Source organism: Microtus oregoni, unplaced genomic scaffold, assembly GCF_018167655.1.
Source record: "Microtus oregoni isolate MIOR12 unplaced genomic scaffold, Mior012 000070F_ref0000104, whole genome shotgun sequence".
Lineage (NCBI taxonomy): Eukaryota > Metazoa > Chordata > Mammalia > Rodentia > Cricetidae > Microtus > Microtus oregoni.
This window is the reverse complement of record NW_024543977.1, coordinates 3,631,736-3,656,283: the sequence shown is the minus strand read 5'-3', so window position 1 is coordinate 3,656,283 and position 24,548 is coordinate 3,631,736. Positions and strand designations below refer to the sequence as shown.

At 38.6% G+C, this 24,548-nt stretch overlaps 1 protein-coding gene across 10 annotated transcripts in view; it reads left to right on the top strand.

The window, feature by feature from the left end:
* Positions 1-24,548, top strand: part of Abi1 (abl interactor 1) — an 88,130-nt gene that overhangs the window by 54,535 nt on the left and 9,047 nt on the right. The window contains exons 3-9 of one of the 10 annotated variants that reach the window (XM_041641558.1): positions 2,774-2,950; positions 10,655-10,669; positions 11,372-11,472; positions 13,118-13,258; positions 16,259-16,359; positions 20,299-20,472; positions 23,548-23,634. In XM_041641558.1, the coding sequence (XP_041497492.1) occupies positions 2,774-2,950; positions 10,655-10,669; positions 11,372-11,472; positions 13,118-13,258; positions 16,259-16,359; positions 20,299-20,472; positions 23,548-23,634 (796 nt within the window). Of the gene's footprint in view, positions 1-2,773; positions 2,951-10,654; positions 10,670-11,371; positions 11,473-13,117; positions 13,259-16,258; positions 16,360-20,295; positions 20,473-23,547; positions 23,635-24,548 lie in introns of all 10 variants that reach the window. The other 9 variants (XM_041641557.1, XM_041641560.1, XM_041641559.1 and 6 more) reach the window with 9 other exon arrangements.

Here is a 24,548-nt window from a genome sequence, read left to right as displayed (position 1 = left end):
CAGTTACTTTCGACAGAGTTTTGATATCTGTCTATATTGTAAAGTCCATAGACTGATCAGTATGCAGACGGCTTATGTCAGGAAGTTTCTCCTAGTGGGACTTGTCACAGGAGACAAGTCTTCTGTAAAAACATGGTTGAGGTGTTACAAAGGATCGATGGTAATAATTATCCCAACACAGTGTTCCTCCCCCCTTTCCTTCTTTCTGCCTTTCTTCTTCTATTAATTTTTATGTGTATGGGTGTTTTGCCTGCATGTATGTCTGTACCTTGGTTGTGCCTCATGCATTTGGAGGCTAGAAGATGGCATTCAGTCCCCTGGAACTGTGGTTACAGACAGTTGTGAGCTTCACTGTGAATGCTGGGAATTGAACCTGAGTCCTCCAGAAGAGCAGTCGGTGCTCTTAACTGCCCAGTCGTCTCTCCAGCCTCTTTTCCCTCCCTTAAAAAAAAATTATGTGTATGATTGTTTGGCCTTCATGTGTGTAATACATATGTATGTGTACATCATGTGTATGCCTAGTGTCCGTGAAGGCCGTGAGCAGGTATCAGATCTTTTGGCATTGATGTTTTAGTGGTTGTAAGAAGTCACGTGTGTGCTGGGAACAGGAACCTCTGCAAGAGCAGTAGGTGTTTGACTGCTGGGAGTCTCTCCAGCTCAGTTTTTGCTGTTTTTTAACAAGTGTTCCATACCTTGCCTGTCACCTTCCAAAACATTAGCCAAAGATTTGCCTGGCTCTAACAACAGTAGGTAGGTACACACTTTTCTCCTTTACACTCCATTCAGTTTCTGATTGTTATCTGAAAATATTTAGAGCATTATTTGCTCCCCTTCCACCAGATAAATCTTAATTCTAGCTGCTCATGGGGTAGACCTCTTGAGGCTGTTAGCATGACACGTGTTTTTCCCATCTGGAAGGGAGTTGACAATAACTAGGGAATTATTGAGGCTTTTGTCTACAGATTTGCGTACTCCCAGGTACTCATCCTGAAACTATCTCTTTTTTAAAAAAATAATTTTTAAAATTTTATTTATTTTATGTATATGAAGCACTATCTGTATGTACACCTGCTTGCCAGAAGAGGGCATTAGGTCCCATTATAGACTGTTGTGAGCCACAGTGTGGGTGCTGGGAATTGAACTCAAAATCTCTGGAAGAGCAACCAATGTGCTCCAGCCCCTGAAACTGTCTCTTAATTTAGCTTCATTATAAATAATAAAATAGAGGATCATTGATAGTTCTCATGAATTCTTGTCAATCTCTGTTAATCAGCTTCTTCCATTCTCAGCAAGCTCTGTCTTTGCCAGTGTTTTCATTCTTACTACCCAAATCCAAATTTAAAGAATCACGGATCAGGGTAATAGGTTAATTTAATACTATTTCATGGATTCTGTTGGAAGATAAGAGGCTCTAGGTCAAAGAACACATCACTCATGGCAACTGCAAGAACCAGTATATTGTGCCTGGCATGGTTGCACACACCTTTAATTCCAGCACTGCAAGGTAGAGGCAGGTGGATCTCTGTGAGCTCAAGGCCAGTCTGGTCTACAAAGAATTTCAGAATTGCCAGAGAGCTCTGTAGAGAGACTCTGTCTCAACAGGGAAATAAACAATCAGCATTCAGTATTTGTTCAGGTGACTGAGTCCTGTTCCACTAAGGTGCTGCAAAGAGGACAGGAGATGCCTCCATACAAAGCTGGACACATTTTATAGAAAGACTCGGGAGACAAAAATGCTGGCAGGTGGATCTTTGTAAATTTGCGGCCAGGACATCGTGGTCAGCATAAGCAAGCTCCAGGCTCAGCAGGGCTACATAGTTAAGACAGTGAGTGTCTCACATGAAAAACAAAGCAAAGATAAAGAGAATATGTTGCCCATTTAGTCATTATTTCCTCTTCAATGGAAGGAATCAAACCCAGGACCTTATCTATGCTGGTAACTGCTGAGCCCTTCCCAGCCTACTATCCAGTTTGTGGATTTTGATGACTAAATGAAAGTTTTAAATGTATTTTTATTTGCTGAGGTGGAACCCAGGGCCTTGTACATGCTGGAAGTGAGTTATATTTTCTGATTCTCCGCAAATGTTGTATTTTAAAATGTTTCATAACCAGACAGGTATGTAGGAGGCTTGCTGATAACCATAACCTTTGCTCTTAAAAGTTTTTTTCCTTTCACAACTGCCATGTGTAGTTCTTTCTGCCTCCAGTGATTTCCATATTTGCCTTTTATACTTGTGTTTATCTTTCAAATTTTGTCAGTCTGTAAAGCCTTCATGTGAAACCTTTTCAGCTTGCTTGCACTGCACACATTTATAGTAATTCAGGTAATCTGCGCGTGTCACTGCAGCGCTCATGTCATTGCTGAAATCACTGATTTAGTGTTGTAGCCATTAATACAGTCAAAGTGAGCAAGTAGCCCTTCTCTTTCCCTCCACACAGTCCAGATTCCTAAGAGACAATTTCCTCCAACAGTCGCTTTAGAAAATCTATTAAGTATTTCCTGATTGGAGTCTTAAGGAAATTAATTTACCTAATTAATTTTGAAAGAAGAGACATACTCATTAGAAAATAGGTACAAGAGCACACACCTTTATATCCAGCGTCAGAGGCAAATGGATCTACAAGAGCTAGTTCCAGGACAGGCTCCAAAACTACATAGAGAAACTCCGTCTAAAAAAAAATACAGCTCCATGGTCCAATGCATATGGACAGCGTACATATTATCTACTATACCAAATAATATTTTCTTGCTCTATTTAAATTTAAAATATAGACTGTGGATATTCATAAAGAAAAAGTGGCTCGAAGAGAGATTGGCATTTTGACAACAAATAAGAATACATCAAGAAGTCACAAAATAATAGCACCTGCAAATATGGAGCGCCCTGTCAGGTATATTCGGAAACCTATCGACTACACAGTTCTGGATGATGTGGGCCATGGAGTTAAGGTAAGCATTTTGTATTTCATAAGTGTGGATTACTTTGAATTTTCAATAAGGATTTTGGATAGAAATTGTGATAGGATTTCTTATTTGATAGATTCCCTTTAGCTAGCAGTTAGCATTTACAGTTTTCATAGAATATTTATTTATTTTAAAGATACAAGTGTATGGTTGTTTTGCCTGTATATGTGTATGTGTACTACATGCATGTCTGGTGCCTTCAAGGGTCAAATGAGGGCGTTGGATCCTCCAGATCTTCTGGAAATGAGTTATGGATAGTTGTGAGCCACTGTGCGAAGGGAATCTGGGTCCTCTGCAAGAATAGCCAGGGCTCTTAACTGCTGAGCCATCTCTCCAGCCATCTAGAAGATTAATTTAATGTGAGTTAAATGTTTCACTAAGCTTAGAGCAAAATTTTTATTCACAGAATAGGCATTACTCAGAAAAACTTGAAAAAGCTGGGTTGCTGAGAAGGCTTAGCAGGTGAAGGCACTTGCCACCAAAAACCTTTAAACCTGAGTTCTGTTCTTAGAACTTTCACGGTGGAAGGAGAAAGCAGACTCCCCAAAGTTTTCTCCTCCACACATAATGCTGGATTACTTTACAACAGCAATAAAAGCCCAAATAGACACAAAACTTGACAGAACCATTTTTTTAAAAAAAAAAATTTTAATTGATTGATTTAGAAAATAAATTGTAAATAATTTGTCCTTTTGTTCCTAAATGTTTGTGTAACTATATGGTTTTCTAACTACTAAAAAATGCAAACTTTAAAACTGTTTTTTAGAAAAGCGCTTATCATGGCAAGATACATATTATCCCCAATTTTTACTAATCAGTTTTAAGTATATACTTCTGAAATATAATCACATTGCTTTTGTAACTAAATATTTTACATCAAGACTTATAGAAGGGTGGGTGGCCAGTGAGAACAGTATATTTTAGAAACTGACATGTTTGGTAGAGTGCTTGCCTAGCGTGAACACAGCCCTGGATTTAAGCCCCAGCAGCACAGTGGTGGTACAGTATTGCGGTCCCCAGCACTTGCATAGGGAGGCAGGAGCATGAGAAATTTGGAGCTCAACACCATCCTTGCTCACATAATAAGTTTGAGGTTAGTCTGATCTAAGGGAAACCAATATGAAACTGATGAATGTCACATTTATCTGTACATATACAAATTATACACATACACAGCTACTTTTTCCCCATGTCTCATCACTGCTTTTTTCCCTTGGTTTTTATGACTTCTGTAAGTTTTCATACTCTTAACTTACTTTTCTTCTATAGGATCATAGTTTTGTGTGAAATTAGGAAATAATACCAGAGTTGGATGTGGCAGGTGCATCTCTTGAGTTGAGGCTAGCCTGTTCTAGTAAGTGGGTTTTGTAGTTAGATCCTATCTCAGAAGAAATACTACAGGACCAGGAGGCAGAAGGAACAGGGTGACCACAGACTTAAAGGCAAGCCTGGTCTATATAGTGTGTTCCTGGTCAGCTGGGTCAAACAAACAAGAAACCTGACCAAACTGACCAACCAGTCCCCTTGCTGCTTAAAAAGATCTGAAGAAACTCGGCCATTCATTAATGATAAATTATGCAAGCCTAAAATTATGAGGCAGAAAGAATTAAATTTATTTTAAAATGAGCATTTTAAGTATAGACAAACTCTACCAGCTCCTGTAATTATTATTATTTTTGTCTTTGGATCATATTTCTATTTAGGAATCTGATTTCTTTTTTAATTAAAAATTTCATACATTGTATTTTGGTCTGTTCTCTTTCCTCCCCAACCTCAACTCTTCCCAGATGCAGTTTGATTTCTTAATGACTTGTTAAGTTTATGCTCTCACTGGGCATTGTGGCACACATCTTTGATCCCAGCACTTGGGAGGCAGAGGCAGATGGATTTCTATGAGTTCCAGGACAGCCAGGACTGTTTCACAGAGAAACCCTGTCTTGGAAAAGTAAAAAGAAGGGGCAGGGGAGTGTACACTCTCTGTTATGGAAGATGACATCTGATAGTGTTTCTTAATGGTGCTTTTGTCATTGAACTTCCTGTTCGGATTTTTCAAAATACATAATTTTAAATACCGTATCTAAATAGATTAATCTTATTTTTGTAGCTGCCACATTTTATATTCAAGGTTTTGAGTCGTACATGGGCTCCCACAGTTTCCATACTCTTAAGGTTAATATTCCATCTTATTTGCAATACAAATTTTAGTGTTTTGGAATTTGTGTATGCTATACTTGGGCTTTCTTTTACTGGATTATGCATATTTAAATAGAATGTAAATGTACTTAATCGATTTTATTCTAAAAAGTATATGGTATCTGTAATTTTGTTAGGAATTTAAAATAAAAATAAACTGAAGTAAATCTGGCTAGATTTTGGGAAACCGTAAGATACTGACAGGAGAAACCAGTGTGCAGAGTATGCACATGGAGAACAGCAGTAGACGATGATCGCAAGCGGCCCTGCATTTTCACGTGAGCATAGGGAAAGAAGGCTTGAATACTAGTAGAGAAATGTAGAATTATTTTTGGTAAGCATAACAATGAAGAGATTTCTAAATTAGTTTGTAACTTAAAGAGGAATGTCTGTTGTGTATATTGTCTGTGTGGTGAAAACAGGTGAAGACCAAGGAAGCATTTTACTGGTTATAATTAGTTGATATTTTCTCTGGGTTTCTGGTCAGTTACGGAATCTAGTTTCAGTTTGCTTTCTAGAAATACAGAACACCAGGACTTTCTCAGCTTTAATGCTCTCTCAATTATTGTTCTTTTAAACTTTTTTCAGATTTATTTTTGTATCTTGAGTGTTTTTGCCTATATGTGTATCATGTGTGTAGATCACGTGTGTACCACTTATGCATACTGTGTGTGTGTGTATTGTGTGTACCGTGTGTGTGCGCGTGTGTTTGTACCGTGTATGTTTGATCCCTCTGGAGATCAGAAGAGGACAGAGATACAGTCATTTGTGAACCACTTTGAATATAAGTGATGGGAACTGAGCTCTAGGGCCTCTGTAAGGGCAACAAGAGCTCTTAACAGCTGAACTGTCTAGCCTACCTCTTCTGGTTTTACTATTTTTTTTACAGTACAGACATTAACTTTTTATAGTATCTGTGTTGGACTGTGATCTTTAAACAGCTTCAGTTTTATTAAAATGAGTGAGAGTTCATCAGTTACTTCAAGGAAAGAATTTGTTTCATTGCGAGAACAATAGTGTACTCAAAGAATTCTATTGCCTTTGAATTCATATTCCAGGTAAATGGTGAAATTACTCATTCATAAATTTAAATGTTTGGAGGAAGAGAGATCGTAAGGCAATACAAAAGTCTTATTTTGTTTATGTTTAGTTTGGGAAGACTTAAGTAGACATTTTATATACAGTATTGCCAGCTGCTAGCAGTTATATTTTGAGCCTTAAGAGTCAGAGATTAGCTGGGATTAGGGGTCGCGGTGACACACACCTTTAATCCCAGCACTTGGGAGGCAGAGGCAGGTGGATCTCTGTGAGTTTAAGGCTAGCCTGGTCTACAGAGCGAGTTCCAGGACAACCAGAGCTGTTACACAGAGAAACCCTGTCTTGAAAAACCAAAACAGACAGAGCTTAATTTTACAACACTTTCCATTTGGATACATAAACTGTTTAATTCAGAGGAAGCTGAACTTGAGCAAAGGTTGACAGTTACACAGTTGTGTAGTTGCAGGGTTATATAAAGACTCATTTCCCATTTAATTTTATTGTTCCTTCATTTGGGAACAGATTACATATAAATATTGAGCTTTTTTGTTTTTGTCTCTGTTTTTACAGTTGAAAGAAAGATGCGAGAATGCACTTAGAATACATTTTTGCACAATTATATATTATGCTATAAATTGTATGCACACATACATGATACACATAGGTCATGTAATACATTAGTAGATCCTATCAAGGGCCTTAACTAAATGTACTACTTCATACGTAGGTGTGTGATATGGTGATTAGCTAGGGTTCCAGACAACAGTGAGAAAGAATCATTTAAATAATGAGGAATACCAAAGTTCTAGTACTGTATATAAATGAGAAGATATCTGAAATTTTTCCATAGGATTATACTTAATGTTGCTTTTGAGGTCATCTGAAAAATATGGATACTTGTGAGAACAACAGATGTTATTGATAGAAATTAAAATCTCAAAACTTTATACACAAACTCTAGAAATAGATTTTTTTTTTCTTAATGGTATGACATAAGGATTGGCATTACAGAGTCATGCACATTCTCTGGTGTGTTAGCTGTCGTCTCTCACAGAAGTAGTCTTTACAATCAGGTGTGTCACCTGGTCGTCTCTCACAGGAGTAGTCTTTACAATCAGGTGTGTCACCTGGTCGTCTCTCACAGAAGTAGTCTTTACAATCAGGTGTGTCAGCTGTCGTCTCTCACAGAAGTAATCTTTACAATCAGGTGTGTCAGCTGGTCATCTCTCACAGAAGTAGTCTTTACAATCAGGTGTGTCACCTGGTCATCTCTCACAGAAGTAATCTTTACAATCAGGTGTGTCACCTGGTCGTCTCTCACAGAAGTAATCTTTACAATCAGGTGTGTCACCTGGTCGTCTCTCACAGAAGTAATCTTTACAATCAGGTGTGTCACCTGGTCGTCTCTCACAGAAGTAATCTTTACAATCAGGTGTGTCACCTGGTCGTCTCTCACAGAAGTAGTCTTTACAATCAGGTGTGTCAGCTGTCGTCTCTCACAGAAGTAGTCTTTACAATCAGGTGTGTCACCTGGTCGTCTCTCACAGAAGTAGTCTTTACAATCAGGTGTGTCACCTGGTCGTCTATCACAGAAGTAGTCTTTACAATCAGGTGTGTCAGCTGGTCGTCTCTCACAGAAGTAATCTTTACAATCAGGTGTGTCAGCTGTCGTCTCTCACAGAAGTAGTCTTTACAATCAGGTGTGTCAGCTGTCTTCTGTCACAGAAGTAGTCTTTACAATCAGGTGTGTCAGCTGGTCGTCTCTCACAGAAGTAGTCTTTACAATCAGGTGTGTCACCTGGTCGTCTATCACAGAAGTAGTCTTTACAGTCAGGTGTGTCAGCTGGTCGTCTCTCACAGAAGTAGTCTTTACAATCAGGTGTGTCACCTGGTCGTCTCTCACAGAAGTAGTCTTTACAATCAGGTGTGTCAGCTGTCGTCTCTCACAGAAGTAGTCTTTACAATCAGGTGTGTTACCTGGTCGTCTCTCACAGAAGTAGTCTTTACAATCAGGTGTGTCAGCTGTCGTCTCTCACAGAAGTAATCTTTACAATCAGGTGTGTCACCTGGTCGTCTCTCACAGAAGTAATCTTTACAATCAGGTGTGTCAGCTGTCGTCTCTCACAGAAGTAGTCTTTACAATCAGGTGTGTCAGCTGTCGTCTCTCACAGAAGTAATCTTTACAATCAGGTGTGTCACCTGGTCGTCTCTCACAGAAGTAGTCTTTACAATCAGGTGTGTCAGCTGGTCGTCTCTCACAGAAGTAGTCTTTACAATCAGGTGTGTCACCTGGTCGTCTCTCACAGAAGTAATCTTTACAATCAGGTGTGTCACCTGGTCGTCTCTCACAGAAGTAGTCTCTACAATCAGGTGTGTCACCTGGTCGTCTCTCACAGAAGTAGTCTCTACAATCAGGTGTGTCACCTGGTCGTCTCTCACAGAAGTAATCTTTACAATCAGGTGTGTCACCTGGTCGTCTCTCACAGAAGTAATCTTTACAATCAGGTGTGTCACCTGGTCGTCTCTCACAGAAGTAATCTTTACAATCAGGTGTGTCACCTGGTCGTCTCTCACAGAAGTAATCTTTACAATCAGGTGTGTCAGCTGTCTTCTCTCACAGAAGTAGTCTTTACAATCAGGTGTGTCACCTGGTCGTCTCTCACAGAAGTAGTCTTTACAATCAGGTGTGTCAGCTGTCGTCTCTCACAGAAGTAGTCTTTACAATCAGGTGTGTCAGCTGTCGTCTCTCACAGAAGTAGTCTTTACAATCAGGTGTGTCACCTGGTCGTCTCTCACAGAAGTAATCTTTACAATCAGGTGTGTCAGCTGGTCGTCTCTCACAGAAGTAATCTTTACAATCAGGTGTGTCAGCTGGTCGTCTCTCACAGAAGTAGTCTTTACAATCAAAGTGCCATTTCTATAATTTACAATGGTGGCTGAACTGCTCAATAAGCACATAGCAACATATAGCTTCCTAGTAGTGTATGTTTGCTCAAGACTTACATAGTCTAGAAATGAGAATTTCCGGACTGTTCATTCTGCAGTTAGAATTTGGCCAAGATGCTGTTAGATGATTTCAGTGTGCTTGTGTGTATGTATTTTAAATGTTTTTATTACTTGTCAGTTTTATACATATCTTTTTCATAACACACCACCCATATTTTTGTTTTTGGGATAGGGTGTCTTAAATCCCAAACTGGTGTAACACTTGCTTTGTAGCTACTCCAACCTCCCTAATTCTGAGTTTTCAGAAGTATGCCACCATACCTGGGCTATATGATGCTCGGAATGAAACCCCTTGTTGCTGTGTGCTACATAGAACTCTGCCAAGTGAGCTGCATTCCCAGGCTTTAGTCGGGCCTTAATGATTTTATTTTGAAACACTGAGGTGTGCTTGACCACATTCTTTTCTGAATTTGAAAACAACTTGTGAGTTTTTATTTTTATTTTATTTTGAGACAGAGTTTTACTATGTAGCTCTGACTGGCTTGAAGCTCCCTCCATAGACCAGGCTGGCTTTGACTGAAGACATCTGATTGTTTCTGTCTCCCAAGAGCTGGGATTTAAGGCACCATACCCAGCTCCTCCTCAAGCCTCTTCTAAAGCAGTATGCACTCTTAATAGCTGATGATGTTTAAACATGTGTTTGTTCATTACTTATCTACTTTATTTTTTGTAGTATTAAAGATTTAATTTAGAGACTTCCACATAGTAAAAATCTTCTTCTTTACTGTCCCTTATTAAGTCAAATGAAAAATTTTTATCTTTAATTATGTGTATATGTGTGTACAGGGTCTGTGTACACATGAGTGCAGTGCCTGTGGAGGCCAGAAGAGAGGGCATTTGATCCTTTGTCACTGGAATGCCTCATGTGGGTGCTGGATGCTGTCACCTGCAGAAGCCACTGCAGACTTACCTGTCGAGATGCCTTTCCAGCTCCCTACGAGCTGTAATTCAGTTGGATTAGATGCATGGGTTAAATGCTAACCCAAGAAATTTTTAGGCCTGCTCGAGATTGGCTTAATTAGTAGTTTCTTTAGAAAGTTACTTCTTTTTAAAAGTACTCATAAGTTAGACCTGGTGACAAAAGCCTGTAATCCCAGCTGCCTGGAAAGGCTGAGACAAGGGAATCATAAACTCAAGTCTTGTCTGGGCCACAAAATCAGTTCAAGTCCAGTCTGGGAACTTAGTGGCTGGATGTAGCTCATTGGTAGAGTGCTTGACTAACGTATGCAGTCCTGAGTTCAAGTCCCAGTACTGTTGGAAAACAAGTGGAACACACAAGCATTTCCCTAGTTCCTATAGGTACTTTTCTTCTACAGTGTATAAGAAATTTAGCTGGATAAAGCTTGTTAACATAAATTCAGTAATATAAATGTCAACCTGTCCTGTCAGATACAACTTACCTAGAATTAATTTCTACTTTTTCCCCTCTTTTTTGTTTTTGCCAACATAAAGTGGCTAAAAGCCAAGGTAAGACATATTACTTCTCATTTGATCCACAGTACTTCCTCTATGTTGACAGAGGCTGCAGAGCCACTAAAATGTGAAAACTCTTATGTCTGTCTGCTTTTTCCTGTAGGATTCACATAGATTAAATATGCTGAAACTTAGATCAAATCAGCGTTAGCTTGGCTGTGTTAATATATCCAAGATATATTGACGTTTGCACTTTAGGAACATTAATCTTGCTAACAGTTTCTGCTTTGCTCATGTTTTTACAGTTGCTTTGCTTCCATTGACTTAGAGATAGGTTTCCCAGACGTCATGTGATTTTGTTGTTGAATTATCAGGATAAAGATTATACTTGAGATGAGTATTTTAGCAGATTGATAGCTTTGTGGTTTACATTTATGCACATATAAATGTTTATTGAAGTATTTTAATAATCCTGATTTTTGAATACAAATAAATTTGATATCTGTGAATATCTAATAATAAATTATAAAATCTAGTAGTCTCACCTGTATTTTGCATAAATTGATATGAATAGCACAAAATGACAGGAAGAACTGAATGCAGGTGGCTTTTGAACTTTTAAAATATAATGACAAACTATATTAGTACTGTCTGGGAATCCTTATTTCACATTCTGTTGTTAAGGAAAAGACATCATGTTAAAACATCAAGAGAACAAGTTGATACAAAAATAAAATCTTTCTTTCCACATTTTAGCACGGAAATAACCAGCCTGCAAGAACTGGCACATTGTCGAGAACAAATCCTCCCACGCAGAAACCACCAAGCCCTCCTGTGTCAGGCCGAGGGACTTTGGGGTATGAATTTAACTGCATTCTACTAAAAATTCCCGAGATCTAAGTGTATGTTCTCTCTGGTAGTACAACCCCTTACATTCATTTATTCTGTGAGTGCGTGTATGTGCTTGTGTGTGCGAAGGTCAGAGAACAGCCGGTAAGGCCCGTGGGTCCTGTGATGATACTCAGTGTCAGCTTGGCAGGACACCTCAGACTGATACTGATTCTTTCTTCCCTAAACAGTTTAATGTGTACATAAGCGTGTGTGTGTATTTAGCCCAGAGGACAACTCCTCAGGTTTTACCCTTAGGAAAGCTGCCCACCTCCTTAAAGAGAGGATCTCTTTTTAGCCCGAAGCTCACTAATGAGGTTAGATTGGCTGGGTAGTAAACTAGATAGCCTGTCTTCACCTTCTTTGCATTGGGATTGTGGGTGCCACCATGCCAAATATTAATAATCTTTTGTATATGTGTAAATGGATACCATTTTTTGTTTGTGTATTAAAAAATGTTAATTGGCTTTACAATTTACTTTAAGTGGATTGACCAGAGCGTTCCTTATGGTGCCTCCACTTGCATTTATGATTTGTTGAATAAGTCGTGTGCTTTGTGTAGTTTGCTTTAGTCTCCATCTCCTGCTTCTCCTGTTCCATGGCATATTACACCGAGGACTGTACTCAGGTGACTCTTAAGTGCACAGCTCGTCACAGGTATCTGCATACTGCGGTGGCTTTGTGGGAAGATGGAAAACGCAGTGGTGACTTCTCGTCCCCTGTCGTCGTATTAATTGTATCCATATTTTCCAAGATATTTCTGGAGGATTAGTTACTTGGAAATACCATATTAGATTTCTTGCCTTTGTGGAGGGGTCAATTAGCCAACTCTCTTTTTTGTTGTTTTGTTTTTTGTTTTTTCCAGGCCCATGTAGAAAGGCTTAAATGACTAAGCTGAGTATAGTGTATTTTAATATTACATGTTATTAAGCATTAAAGATTATAACCATCATTTTTAGTGATAATGTTAGAAATTTAAATGTGCCTTTCCAATAATTTTCCCAAGAAAGAGCAACAATTTTATTTTTTGATTTTTTTTTCGAGACAGGGTTTCTCTGTGTGACAGCCCTGTATGTCTTGAAACTTACTCTGTAGGCCAGGCTGGCCTCGAACTCAGAAGGATCTGCCTTCCTCTGCTCCCTGATTGCTGGGATTAAAGGTGTGCGCCTAGCCAGATTTTAATTTTTATGTAAAAATAGCAAAATTTGTCACAATTAAAGTTTTTGTTTATATTACTCTTAAAGTTTCTTCTGTTTGTCATTAGAGAGAGTGTATGTGTGTATGTGTGTAGAGGTCAAAGTACAACTTTGTGAAGTGTGTGTGTGTGTGTGTTCCCCTGTGGATGCACCCTCACCATGTGTAAATAAATGGGTTCTAGGGACTGAACTAAGTAAGGTCTCTAATTTGAGTGACAAGCACCTTTACCCTCTGAGCCATCTTGCCAGTCTTTTTTAAAATTAAAATTGTAAAACAAAATTCTGTTACAGTTAATATCTCAGAGATGATGATGATGATGATTAATTCAGTTATAATCTCAGAGATTATAGCAAATTTGGGAGGCGTACTACTTTGTTTCTCTCATTCATTATCCATTTTTCCACTTTTCTTCTTTAGGCGGAATACGCCTTATAAAACGCTAGAGCCTGTCAAGCCCCCAACAGTTCCTAATGACTACATGACTAGTCCTGCGAGGCTTGGAAGCCAACATAGTCCAGGCAGGACGGCTTCTTTAAATCAGAGACCAAGGACACATAGGTAAGCCTTCTGTCTGAACATTTGAACTCTGAGAGCCTGTGCTGCTGACTGGTGAGTGAGGATTTTTAAAGATGCAGAATACAAGTGAGGTTCTGTGTTAATGCCAATAGCGGATGTAAAAGGTGAGGGCATCCATATTTCTGATCCTGTCAAGTTTCAGTTTTTATTTTGAGGTTGTTTTCATTTGTGTATACTATTAGTAGGATATATTTCCTCTTTTTGACAGACAGAAGTACATGCTGGGATTAAAACTAAAGAGTGTTTTAGAAACTGAAGATGTAGCTAAGATGGCATAGTGAGGCACATCTGTAATCCTAGCACTTGGGAGGTGGAGGTAGGAGGACATGAAGTTGAAGGTCATCCTCAGCTACACAGTGAACTTGAGGCTAGCTGGGACACAGGAGACTTTGGACTCATTTACTAGGAACTCCTGCCCATTATTAACGGCACAGGGCAAATACTCTTAAATGCTTAGACAAAGGGTTAAATGCCGTAGGAGTTACACAGCATAATGGAATCCGAGAGGTCAGAGGAAGAGCATTCAGCTTGTTTCTGAGAAGGAGTTCTGAACAGAGCTGGTAAACCAGACTATGTTAGTGAGCTTTGTGAAGTCCTAACTTGGTTTATATATGTTGCTGCTGAATTATAGGGTCAGAATATAGTTCTTCCGAAGTGGAGGCATTATTAGTTTCATCTTATTCAGCCACAGTTAATTAAATGGCTTTATTAAATACCAGTCAGAAACAAGTAAAACATAGTATTGTTTTTTCTAGAAGCTCATTGTGTTGAAAAAGGAACATCTGTTTTTAAAGTGCATTTCTAGAATGTCATTATGTCCGGATTTCTGGGTTATGTACTTAGTCACTGTTACAGATGCAGTGCCATGGAGCCATAGACAATATGTAAATGAATGAGCATGGCTATGGCCTAGTAAAATTTTACTTATGGTACTAAAATTTGAATTTCATATACTTTTAATGTTTTGCAAAATATCATTTCTTTTTTTGAGTTTTCCCCAACTATTTAGGCAAGAAAAGTTAGCCCATAAGCAAAAATGTGGGCTGATGTTCAGTTTTAGACCACAGGTTGAAATTTGCCACCTTTTATCCCTATGTTAGAAAAGCACTTAAGTCAGGAATTGTAGGTTGAGCTTAAGTATACAACTATTCCTAGGTCTAAATACAAAGTTGAGTGTTGAGTTTCTGACTTGAATGAGTTGAGAATTCCATATTTAAGCTAGTTTGTTCTATCAGTGGCTTTTTTATATCTTTTATTACAATGTGATACCCTAATTATACATTGATCATATTGGAGAATAAAATAGTCTTACCCAGGCACTATAAATCTTTGCTTTGTTGGGTTTGTGGGCATATTGAGCAAACTATTGCTTTTAAAATATAATGTGAGCCGGGCACTGTAGTGTGTATTTGGAAGACGGAAGCTGGAGGATCCTTTGAGATCAGAGGTTTGAAACTAGCCTGGGTAACTAGTGAAGGGCAGGTGCGCTACAGTAACTAGTCTCAGCTAGGACAGACCGTTGGCTCTGAGGGAATTGAAGAGAGTTTATCAGTAGCAGCTGTTCTGGTCAGTGAACCCTAACTGCTTCTAAGCTTCGTTCTCTTGTTGCTGTGTTAGGCACATTGTCCTACACACTGTTCTATTGCTGCGAAGAAACACCATGACCATGGCAGTTCTTATAAAGGAAAACATTTCATAGTGGCCTGCTCAGTTTCTGAGGGTTAGTTCATTATCGTCCTGGCGGGAAGCATGGCGGCATGCAGGCAGACATGTGCTGGAGACGAAGCTGAGAGTTCTATGTCCTGAGCAATAGGCAGCAGGATGAAAGGGCCACTGGGCTGACTTTGATGCTTGAAACCTCAGAGTCTCCTCCCATTGACACACTTCCAACAAGACCACCCTACTCTACTGCAGAAGGCCCTTCCCTTGTAACCTTCTCAAGTAGTGTCTTTCCCAAATGACTGAGCATTCAAATTGTGAGCCATGGGGACCATTCTTATTCTTATTCAAACCACCACTCATTTTCCAGAAAATTCCTTCAGTTTGCTTTTCTATATTATATTTTATTTTGTTTGTTTGCTTTTGAGGCAAGGTCCCACAGTACGTAGCCCTGGCTGGCCTGGGACTTGCTATGTAAACCTGGCCTCAAACTCATAAAGATTCACCTGCCTCTGCCTTCCCAGTACTGGATTTAAAGGCATGCACCTGTGTGCCCAGCTTGTTTATGTTTTGGAAGTTGTGATACTCCTTTATCAGTCTCCTGAGTGCAGGGATCTCAGGTGTGCCCACCATGCCTGTTCCACTTTTCTTTGTGTCAGGTAGGAATTTTAATGCTGACGTTCAGACAAGGGATACTTTACTCCTCCACCCTTTAGTTCATTCCCAGTGTCTTGTGCGTTCCCTTTTGTATTATTTGTCACACTGAGTTTTGAGCCTGTGTTCTCATGTTCTGTTATTAGGTTTGGTGGTATGGTTAGTGTTCTTTGCTGAGGAAGAAGGAGGGGAAACAAGAACTTCACTGAGTTCTCCAGGTGGTTTCAGACTTAGAGCCTGTAGCCGTAGCCAATGCCGAAGCTGTGTGTGCCACCATAGCAGGTTCTACATTGTCTGTCACATCAGGCTTTACATAGGCACCTGGTGACATACTCTACTGTGAGATATTAATGCTCATTCATTTCTTCAAGATTAATATTACCTTATTAAGACAAGGTCTCATTATGTAGCCTCTCTGGCCTTGAACTTGCAAAGATCCGCCTGATTCTGCCTTCAGATTCCTCGCGTTAAAGGGCACATAGGGATCCGAGTGCTACTATATATTGGTTCCAGAGTTTGAGAGGAACAGTGAGACACAAGAACAGGTTTACGTATTAGGATAAAGGGTTATAACCAAGCTAAAATTAATGTTTAGTAACCCCGTTTGTGATTAAATTTTTAAAAATCAGTCTTTAAATATGATTTTTCAAATGCTTCTCTCCTTTGTAGTGGAAGCAGTGGAGGAAGTGGAAGTCGAGAAAACAGTGGGAGCAGCAGTATTGGCATTCCCATTGCTGTGCCTACGCCTTCACCTCCCACTGCTGGCCCAGGTATGCTACCTCGTGCTCTCAACTTCATATTTATTCGTATTGGATAAAATTCTTTATTAGATTGTGGCTATAGCTATAATAAAGGTGAATAACATATTTTAGATTTTCACAAAGTTGTTGGTTGTACCAGCTGTTTGTGTGTGATACTGTCTTAAGTCAGTTTGGGGCCGTTTTGCTTTTAGTAATGCTTATCTTTGTGAATAGTTTAAGATTGATCAGAAGGAAATCTATATTATATTTCATTCAGAAGGTCAGTATTGTTAAACTAATTTATTTGTGACTTTCCTATTTATGAATGAGATTCAGCACCTATTTTAGTGTAATGCAGTGACTATAAGATGAGATTTAAAAATAGGGACATTTATTTTTCCTTTTTAGAAAGTATATAAATGTAAGATATTCTGGGAGAGCATTCAGTTAACCCTTTGGAATTTAGTCAGTGAAATGGAGACTTTTGAGATAGGTTGTTTCTGTGTAGTTCAGGCTGTCCAGAAAGAAAGACTTTACAGTATTCAAAAACATACATTTGAAAGATAAGCATAATGAAAAAAATATTAGAGGAAAATATTCTTAGCTTCTCATATAGCATTGAAGGAGAATGATCTGGGTATAAACAGGTTCATTTGCAGTTTTTGCACTTCTGAACTCAAAGGCCTTTCTACTTAGTAAAACACTTTCCATTCGAATGTGCTCTGCGTCTGGATGTTTCTTTGTTGTTTGTCTTCTTTGTAGTATGCTGCGTTTTCCTGTCATTTTAGAAAGTTTAATTCTGTTTTCTTATACTCTGGCCTGAATCATAAACTATTTTATTGGAAAACATTTCTGTCTTGATTCCCTGTGAAGTCCTGATTCTCCCAGTGAGCACTGGGGGTGGGGTGGGGGTGGAGACTGCATAGGCATCCGGGAGCATTAAATTACACTTTGTACAGTTTCAGTAAGCTCCTATAGCCAAAGATTGCAGGTTCTTACAGTTATTAGATTGTAGATTATAATGCTAAACTAAAGAATTAAATTAAATCTGAGCCAGGCCGTGGTGGCGCATACTTTTAATCCCAGCACTCGGGAGACAGAGGCAGGTAGATCTCCGTGAGTTTGAGGCCAGCCTGGTCTACAAGAGCTAGTTCCAAGACAGGCTCCAAAGCTACAGAGAAACCGTGTCTCAAAAAACCAAAAAAATAAAATAAAATAAAAAAATAAAATTTCAAACTGAATGATAGTGATGTCTTCTGGTGAAAGACCTATTTTCATTGTTCTTCACTACCCTGCAGAATGGTCCTGTGTGTGGTTTATAACCAACTTAATGGACTTATTTATTTATTTATTTATTTAGATTGAGGGAAACTAGCTCTTATTGTTCAAAAAAGATTTTAAATTAACAGTGTCTCTGATGTCCTTTTACTCCGTGCTGCATGTTTGGAACTCTACCTTGTGTTCAGGCAGTCAGAGCCCCAGGGCAGAGGTGGAGACAGGAAGCGGAACATGGAAGGAAAATACAGTGTGTGTGATACAGGGGTTTGCTCTGAAGCTGGTCTTTGGCTCATACTTTGGAAAAGTTTGATGCAGCCTAGGTTTTAAGATAGCTGAGGATGTTAAGAAATAACTTTCTTGATAATATGCATTCAAATTGTTTTCTAGTTGGGAAGGATCAGACTGAGTTATAAAGAATTCTACATTCTGTAGAGGTTTTTTTTTGTTTGTTTTTATTTTTTTAAACCCTTTTATTCTTTGACTCCTTGGGGGCCTGCCACCCAACTCCCAGATAAATACACGAAGACTTTTACTTACTTGTGAATGCTGGCTTTGGCTTGACTTACTTAGCCAGCTTGTCTTAACTTTAACTATCCCATCTACCTTTGCCTCTGGGTCTTTAACTTGTTTATTCTGTATAGCTTTCTTTGCTTTCTCTGTAGCTGGCTGTGTGGTTGGGAGGCTCGCCCCTTGGTGTCCTCTCCTCTTGCTCCCCCATTCTTCTTTCTTGCATTTACTCTGTCTGCGCTCCTGTTTGTCTCTCCTGCCCAGCTATCGGCCATTTAGGTGGTTTTGGCTGGCCAAGCAAGACGGCTTTATAGAGTTAAATGCACGTAGAAGAACGCAACACATCTTTACATCATTAAACACATTCCACAGCATAAACAAATATAACACATACTAAGCTAATATTCCACAGCAACATTCAATTTAGAAGTATGCAGTAATATGGGTAAGAATAATGTGGTGTCTTCTATGAGAACTGGATTTCCATGTAGGTTAAATAAACTGACAACATTTACATAGACTGAGGATAAAGCATAGAGGTAGAGAGGGAAGGAGATAATACAAACATGTGGCTGGCAACAGCACTGAAAGACTCTTTGTGAAAACAACATACTCTCAGCATATGTAATACCTGGAAAACGGTCATTGGAGCCACATGAGATGCCCTTTTTGTGATCACTGGATAGTAACAGTGCCAGTCCTGATGGAGATCCGGACATTTCTGGTGGAATTTGTTGATGTGTGCACTTTATAGACTCTTGTTACCTAGACAGATGAAGCCAGCACCTACTCCAATTTCTCAGTTCAGTTCTAGATATTAACCTCAGAATACCTGTTCTCAAAATACTAGTTCTCAAAAAGATTTCTCCATAGATTTTTGTGGTCAAAGCTTTATTCATTGTTCATATTTTTTGTTCTGTTAGAGATTTTATTCTAGAGGCTCCATGCAGTCGTCGCTTGACAGCTGTGCGCTGTGAGCTTGTGTATTGATGCATCTCACAGCTGTGTCACTTTGGATTCGGATACAGTCATTTTATAGGTGTAAGCCACTCCAAGGACAGCTTTTTGGGGTCCTCCAATTTTTAATTTTTAAGTGTGGATTCAAAGGCAAAAACATTTGTAAACCATTTATTCAGAGCATTGACTTTGAGAGCAGCAGGACCAGTCAGTATCGAGAGGGAGGAATTAGGTATAAATTTCAGTTCGTAGAACCTATTCTAGACCTACTTAGTTAAAAACTCTGGAGATGGGACCCAGAAATCTACATTACAACAAGCCTTTCAAGGGGAGATTTTCATCAGCACCGAAGCTTAAGAACAGTTGTCCTAGGGAAATTCAGGAACTATATTTAGCAGTGTTCATTCATAGGAGTAATATTTTTTAGTAGTGCTAAGAATAGCACCAATGTAAATATTTAGTAACAGTAATTATTAGCAGATATTATAAAAATCAGTAAAATATCCTTAACTGACAGTTTAAATTTTATTACTTAACTTGGGTTATTTAGCCAGATAGAATTTTGAATCAAATTCTGAAGCTGTGGCTATGGAAAAGAGGTCGTTTCTGAAGCAGTTATGAAGGACCCATAACTAACAACTTTCATCTCAGACTACCTGTGGTACTCATTTTGTTAGAGAAAGTTTACATATAAAACTCTATATAGTCGTTCTTTGTTTCCTTGGACGATTGATTCTTGAATACTCCCACCTTCAGTAGATAAAAAAATCCTTAGTTATTTTAAGTTCCTTATAAAAAAATGGCATGGTACCTTCAGCCAACTTACACATCTATGCTTTATTATGCTTCAAGTTATCTCTAGGTTACTCATCATACCAGTATAATGTAAGTAGTGTAAACAGTTGTCACTGTTTCGGGAGCAGTCTGAAATGCACGTGCAGATTACATGGAGTATTAGCGAAAGAAACAGCATTTGGGATTGTGCTTATTGCAAAGGGTTAAGTCATAATGCTCCATGTTCACTTTTGTAACTCTTCCTTCACACTGGCTGTTCCCCTTGTTTATACACTTGGAAGTAGAGCTAATTTGATTTTCATCTTCCTTTTTCTTTTATTTTGTGCTGTGGGCCTTATAAGGTAATAAGAACCCCCATCCTGCCCCTTTGTTCTGCTACTTCGGGTGTTTATAATGCTTTGTTGGTTGCCTTTAACTAATGCTTTTCAGCAGCCCCTGGCTCAGCTCCTGGGTCGCAGTATGGCACAATGACCAGGCAGATTTCTCGGCACAACTCTACCACTTCTTCGACATCTTCTGGTGGATATAGACGAACTCCCTCTGTGACTGCCCAATTCTCTGCTCAGCCTCATGTTAATGGAGGGCCACTTTATTCTCAAAATTCAAGTAAGCTTGTGTTTTGCAGGCATACAGCAATAGTACAGCTCCTTTTGAAGGAGGTTATTTGAACTGGAATTCTTAACTGTGATAGACAACAATTTAAGCCATGCTGTTTCATGTTTATTTTTGCTTTTGAATGCTAATTCTTGAATAACCATCTTAAAAGCAGCTGCTAGTCACTTATTCTCCAAGGTTCGCTTGAATATATTTAATCTAGCTAAATTCACCAATGCTTTAATGTGCTATTAGTATTATTACAATATAATTTGAACTAGAGAGCAAAACAGACTGAAATTTTATGGGCATGATTTTGATGGTTCAGTAGTGATATAAAGACACCAACGTAGTCAAAGATTATTTTTAAAAACAATAATAAAAGGAAATTGCTGACTATCACTTCTAAGGTCGTGGGCTTTTTCTGAAATGCTTTCAATTGAAAACATTTACAATGCCTGCTTACTTTCTCCTTCTGAATAATTCAAATGGGTGGGAAGGATTTTCTTCTATTCACTTCAAATTGCACATCCCAATACTAATTACAGCCAGTGTTTAAAATCTTACAGGGTTAGAAAATAGACATAGAATTAGAAAGAAAATGTTTGAGTATCTGAGGATAGTTATTGAGTTCACTTTTCATGTGAAGATGCTAAATCCAAAAAGGAAACAATTTGAAATAAGTATGTTGTCCAATATTCATTTTTGTCATGAAGATGGTGGGTATGGACTGACAGGTTTTTCTGTGGCAGCTTTTTTCCACTTTAGAATTTAGAACTGAATGTTCTATAAAAAGAATGACGATCACTTTGCATTTACATGGGGGTTTTCTTGGTTCTTTATTTATATTTGTGGTGTGTGTGTTTATGCATTCATTCACTTATTGTTTATTTTTGACAAGGCACTGCTTTGTAGTCCTAGCTGGCCTGGTGCTGCTTAATTCTTACTGGCCTTGAACTTAGAGCAAGCCCCTCCTGTTTGTTAGGATGACAGGCAAGCACCAGCATGTTTATCTTAAGTGGACACTGTCCATTTTTTTTTTTGTTAAAATTTTTGAGTTTCAGAGTGATTGGTTACAGCAAATCGAAAGGTACTTTGTCACAAATGCCTATATCCAAAGAGTACCCCAGGTTTTTACAGCCTTTTTCCAGACTAGAATTTTTATTCAGGCTACTAAGAGATATTAAACTCTAAGCTGATAGTTACTTAGTTTATTGGGTTTTGAATGGTAGCTTAGTGTCTAAATAGATAACAAATCAATCATTTATCTCAGTAGGTGGGTTTTTTTTATTTGTTTGTTTTTGAGACAGACTGTCTGAGAACTCACTGTGTAGAACAGGCTGACCCTGAATTCAGAGGTCTACCTGCCTTTGTTCCCTAATGCCTGGGTTTAAAGGTGAATTAGTTGTTCATCCCACTAGTTTCATGAACTTGTATCCATGTTCTGCTTTTTTAGACCCCGTCTTTATGTTCATTACCTTCCCACACACGCACACTTGTCTCTTAATTTGCTCTGCAATAGGGTTTTATTTTATCAGTCCACACTTGTCTAGCTGAACTTGTTTGTGGGACTGAACTCTTCCTTAGTGAATATCTGTGTTCTTTTTGAAACTGGAAGGCAAACTTAGCTTCAGGTTAAGTGTGTTTTGTTTCATCCAGCTGTCCTTCAGTATGAACTGCTGGTGTAGTTTTACTGGCGTGTGGCTGTGTTAGTGTTGTGATGTGCACACTTCTGTGTAGATGTGCTGGTGACAAGCATTTTCAGAGCACATCTCATCTTTCTTCTCCCACTACTAACAAGCATGCTTAGCCACTCAAAATTATTTGGCTAAGGGGAGACTTTTAGTTGTTTCTGTTTGTTTTAAAATCAGTACCCTTTAACCCTTTAAGGAGTCTTTTCTGTAACAATGAAAGACTAGTTTCTGATAGTGAGCTGAATGCTGTTTTTAAATTTGTATGACCTTTTGCACATATTGTACTAATTTTGAACTTGGAACCTCTCACATTTTTATGCTTATCAAAAAATTTATATAGTGCATTAGATGAAAATTATTTTGATAAAATGCTCTTGGGAACCAATAAAGTTCTTTTCCTTGGTTAATGTAACATCACTTGTTGGTGGCCACTGCTAAGCAGCTCTTTCCATTTAAACCAGTTGACTTTCTAAGTCCTCTTTAGCAGTTGCTGTCTTGTTAAAATGAGACAAAGAGTCACTCTTTCACACATTTGTTAGCCAAATGACATTTAATACCAATTTCCTATAAAGTATCTCCTGACAAAGGTAACGCGTTTCCAACCAGCCAGGGTCTCATTTGAAATTAATATAATGCAAATAATTGTACATTTTGACTGATTAGAGAGAGATTAAGTTTCCTTTTTCAGTATCCATAAAAAAAGATGTTTGATAACTTCCCCTGAGAAGCTGAATAATCAATCATAAGGTACATGGAATCAGTTTAGGGCTGATTTCTTACAAATAAAGCTGCCAACTTAAAAAATAACACAAATCTTATTTTGTTTTCTCATAGAGGTGTGTAAATTTAGATATGTAAGAATCTTCTTTAAAGGGAACTTGTGACTGATAGATTGATTTATCGATGTATTTATACAGGTAATCAACCGCTGTTACGCCTTAATTTGGTTTAAGATTTGCAACATTACGTTAAAGCTAGACAAATCTGTTAGTATATAGAGTTACAGCAAAAACAGATTTCTGGAAAGTGTTGTAGGTATTTAATTGTGATATTTTAGAAGTGTTTCTTTAAAATTTGAAAAACGTGCTAAAATAAATGTTATGTAGTAAATTAAAAAGTTCCCCAATAATGTAATGCTAGGTTAAAATAAGTGCATTTGTTACTGTATGCTCTTACCCCGTGTGTGAGCGCAGCTTAGCTCCAGATTCTGTGGGAGAAACTTGAAGAAGGGAGCAGGGTTTGTTTGTTTGTTTTTGTTTTGTTTGTTTTCATTTGCAGACTGTTCTTGGCATACTTATTTGTGTTTGTGGTCCTTGTAACTGACTTCTGCTTTTTGTTTGTTTTCTTTTCTTTCTATATCTGTTTTATTCCCCATACTGTGTCTTGCTGCCAGTTTCTATTGCCCCACCTCCTCCCCCTATGCCTCAGTTGACTCCACAGATACCTCTCACAGGCTTCGTGGCCAGGGTGCAGGAAAACAGTAAGTCTGGAAACACAGCTGTCAGATTAGAGGCTGTCTTCTCTAGCATGCATGGCTGATGGTCACCTTTTTCTTTCTTCCTGAGAAGCTAATCTTACCTTGAAGAATAGGTACAGATGTGCGGTGCTGACACTGAAGAGCACGGGCTTCCGTTCTTTCCTCTTGTGTGCATGGTTACTGACCCATATCAATTTGAAAGTGAGCTAAGACATAAGATCCATTATTTGCATATTTTCAAGCAAAGAGTATTGAAATACAGGAATGCAAATCCCTAATAGTTACTTGGAGAATTAGAAAACCTTTTGCAGCTGGATATGGTGGTGCATGCCTATAATCCTAAACCTTTAGGAGGCTGAGGTAGGAGATCTTCATGTGTTGGAGTATACTGTGGGTTATATAGTAAGACCCTGTCTTAAAAAAAAAAATAAAGAAGCCAAAACAACAACATCTGTACTCCTAACAGAATTGTCAAGATATAATTATACTGTACATGTATCAGAAAATTGAGACAGGGCCTATACCTCCTCCCATAGTAGCACAGTATTTTAGAAAGGCACTAGTGGTTCAGTAGGTAAAGGCCCTTGTCATCAAGCTTGGTGATCTGAATTTAATCTACCGAACCCACATGGTGGAAGGAGAGAACCTACTTCTTTAAGTTCTCTGATTTCCAGACATACACAAAACAAATGTGAAAAAAAAATAGAGAATGATTATAGATTCTGATCTTTATGAAGCTTCATTATTAAGAATGAGTCTTGGAGTCTAGAAAGATGGCTCAGTGGTTAAGAGCACTTGTTGCTCTCGCAGAGGCCCTGGGTTCAGTTCCCAGCACCCACATAGCAGCTTACAACAGTCTCACTCCACTTCTGGAGGACCTGATGTTGTGGGCTCTGCGCTCGTGTGATGCACATATG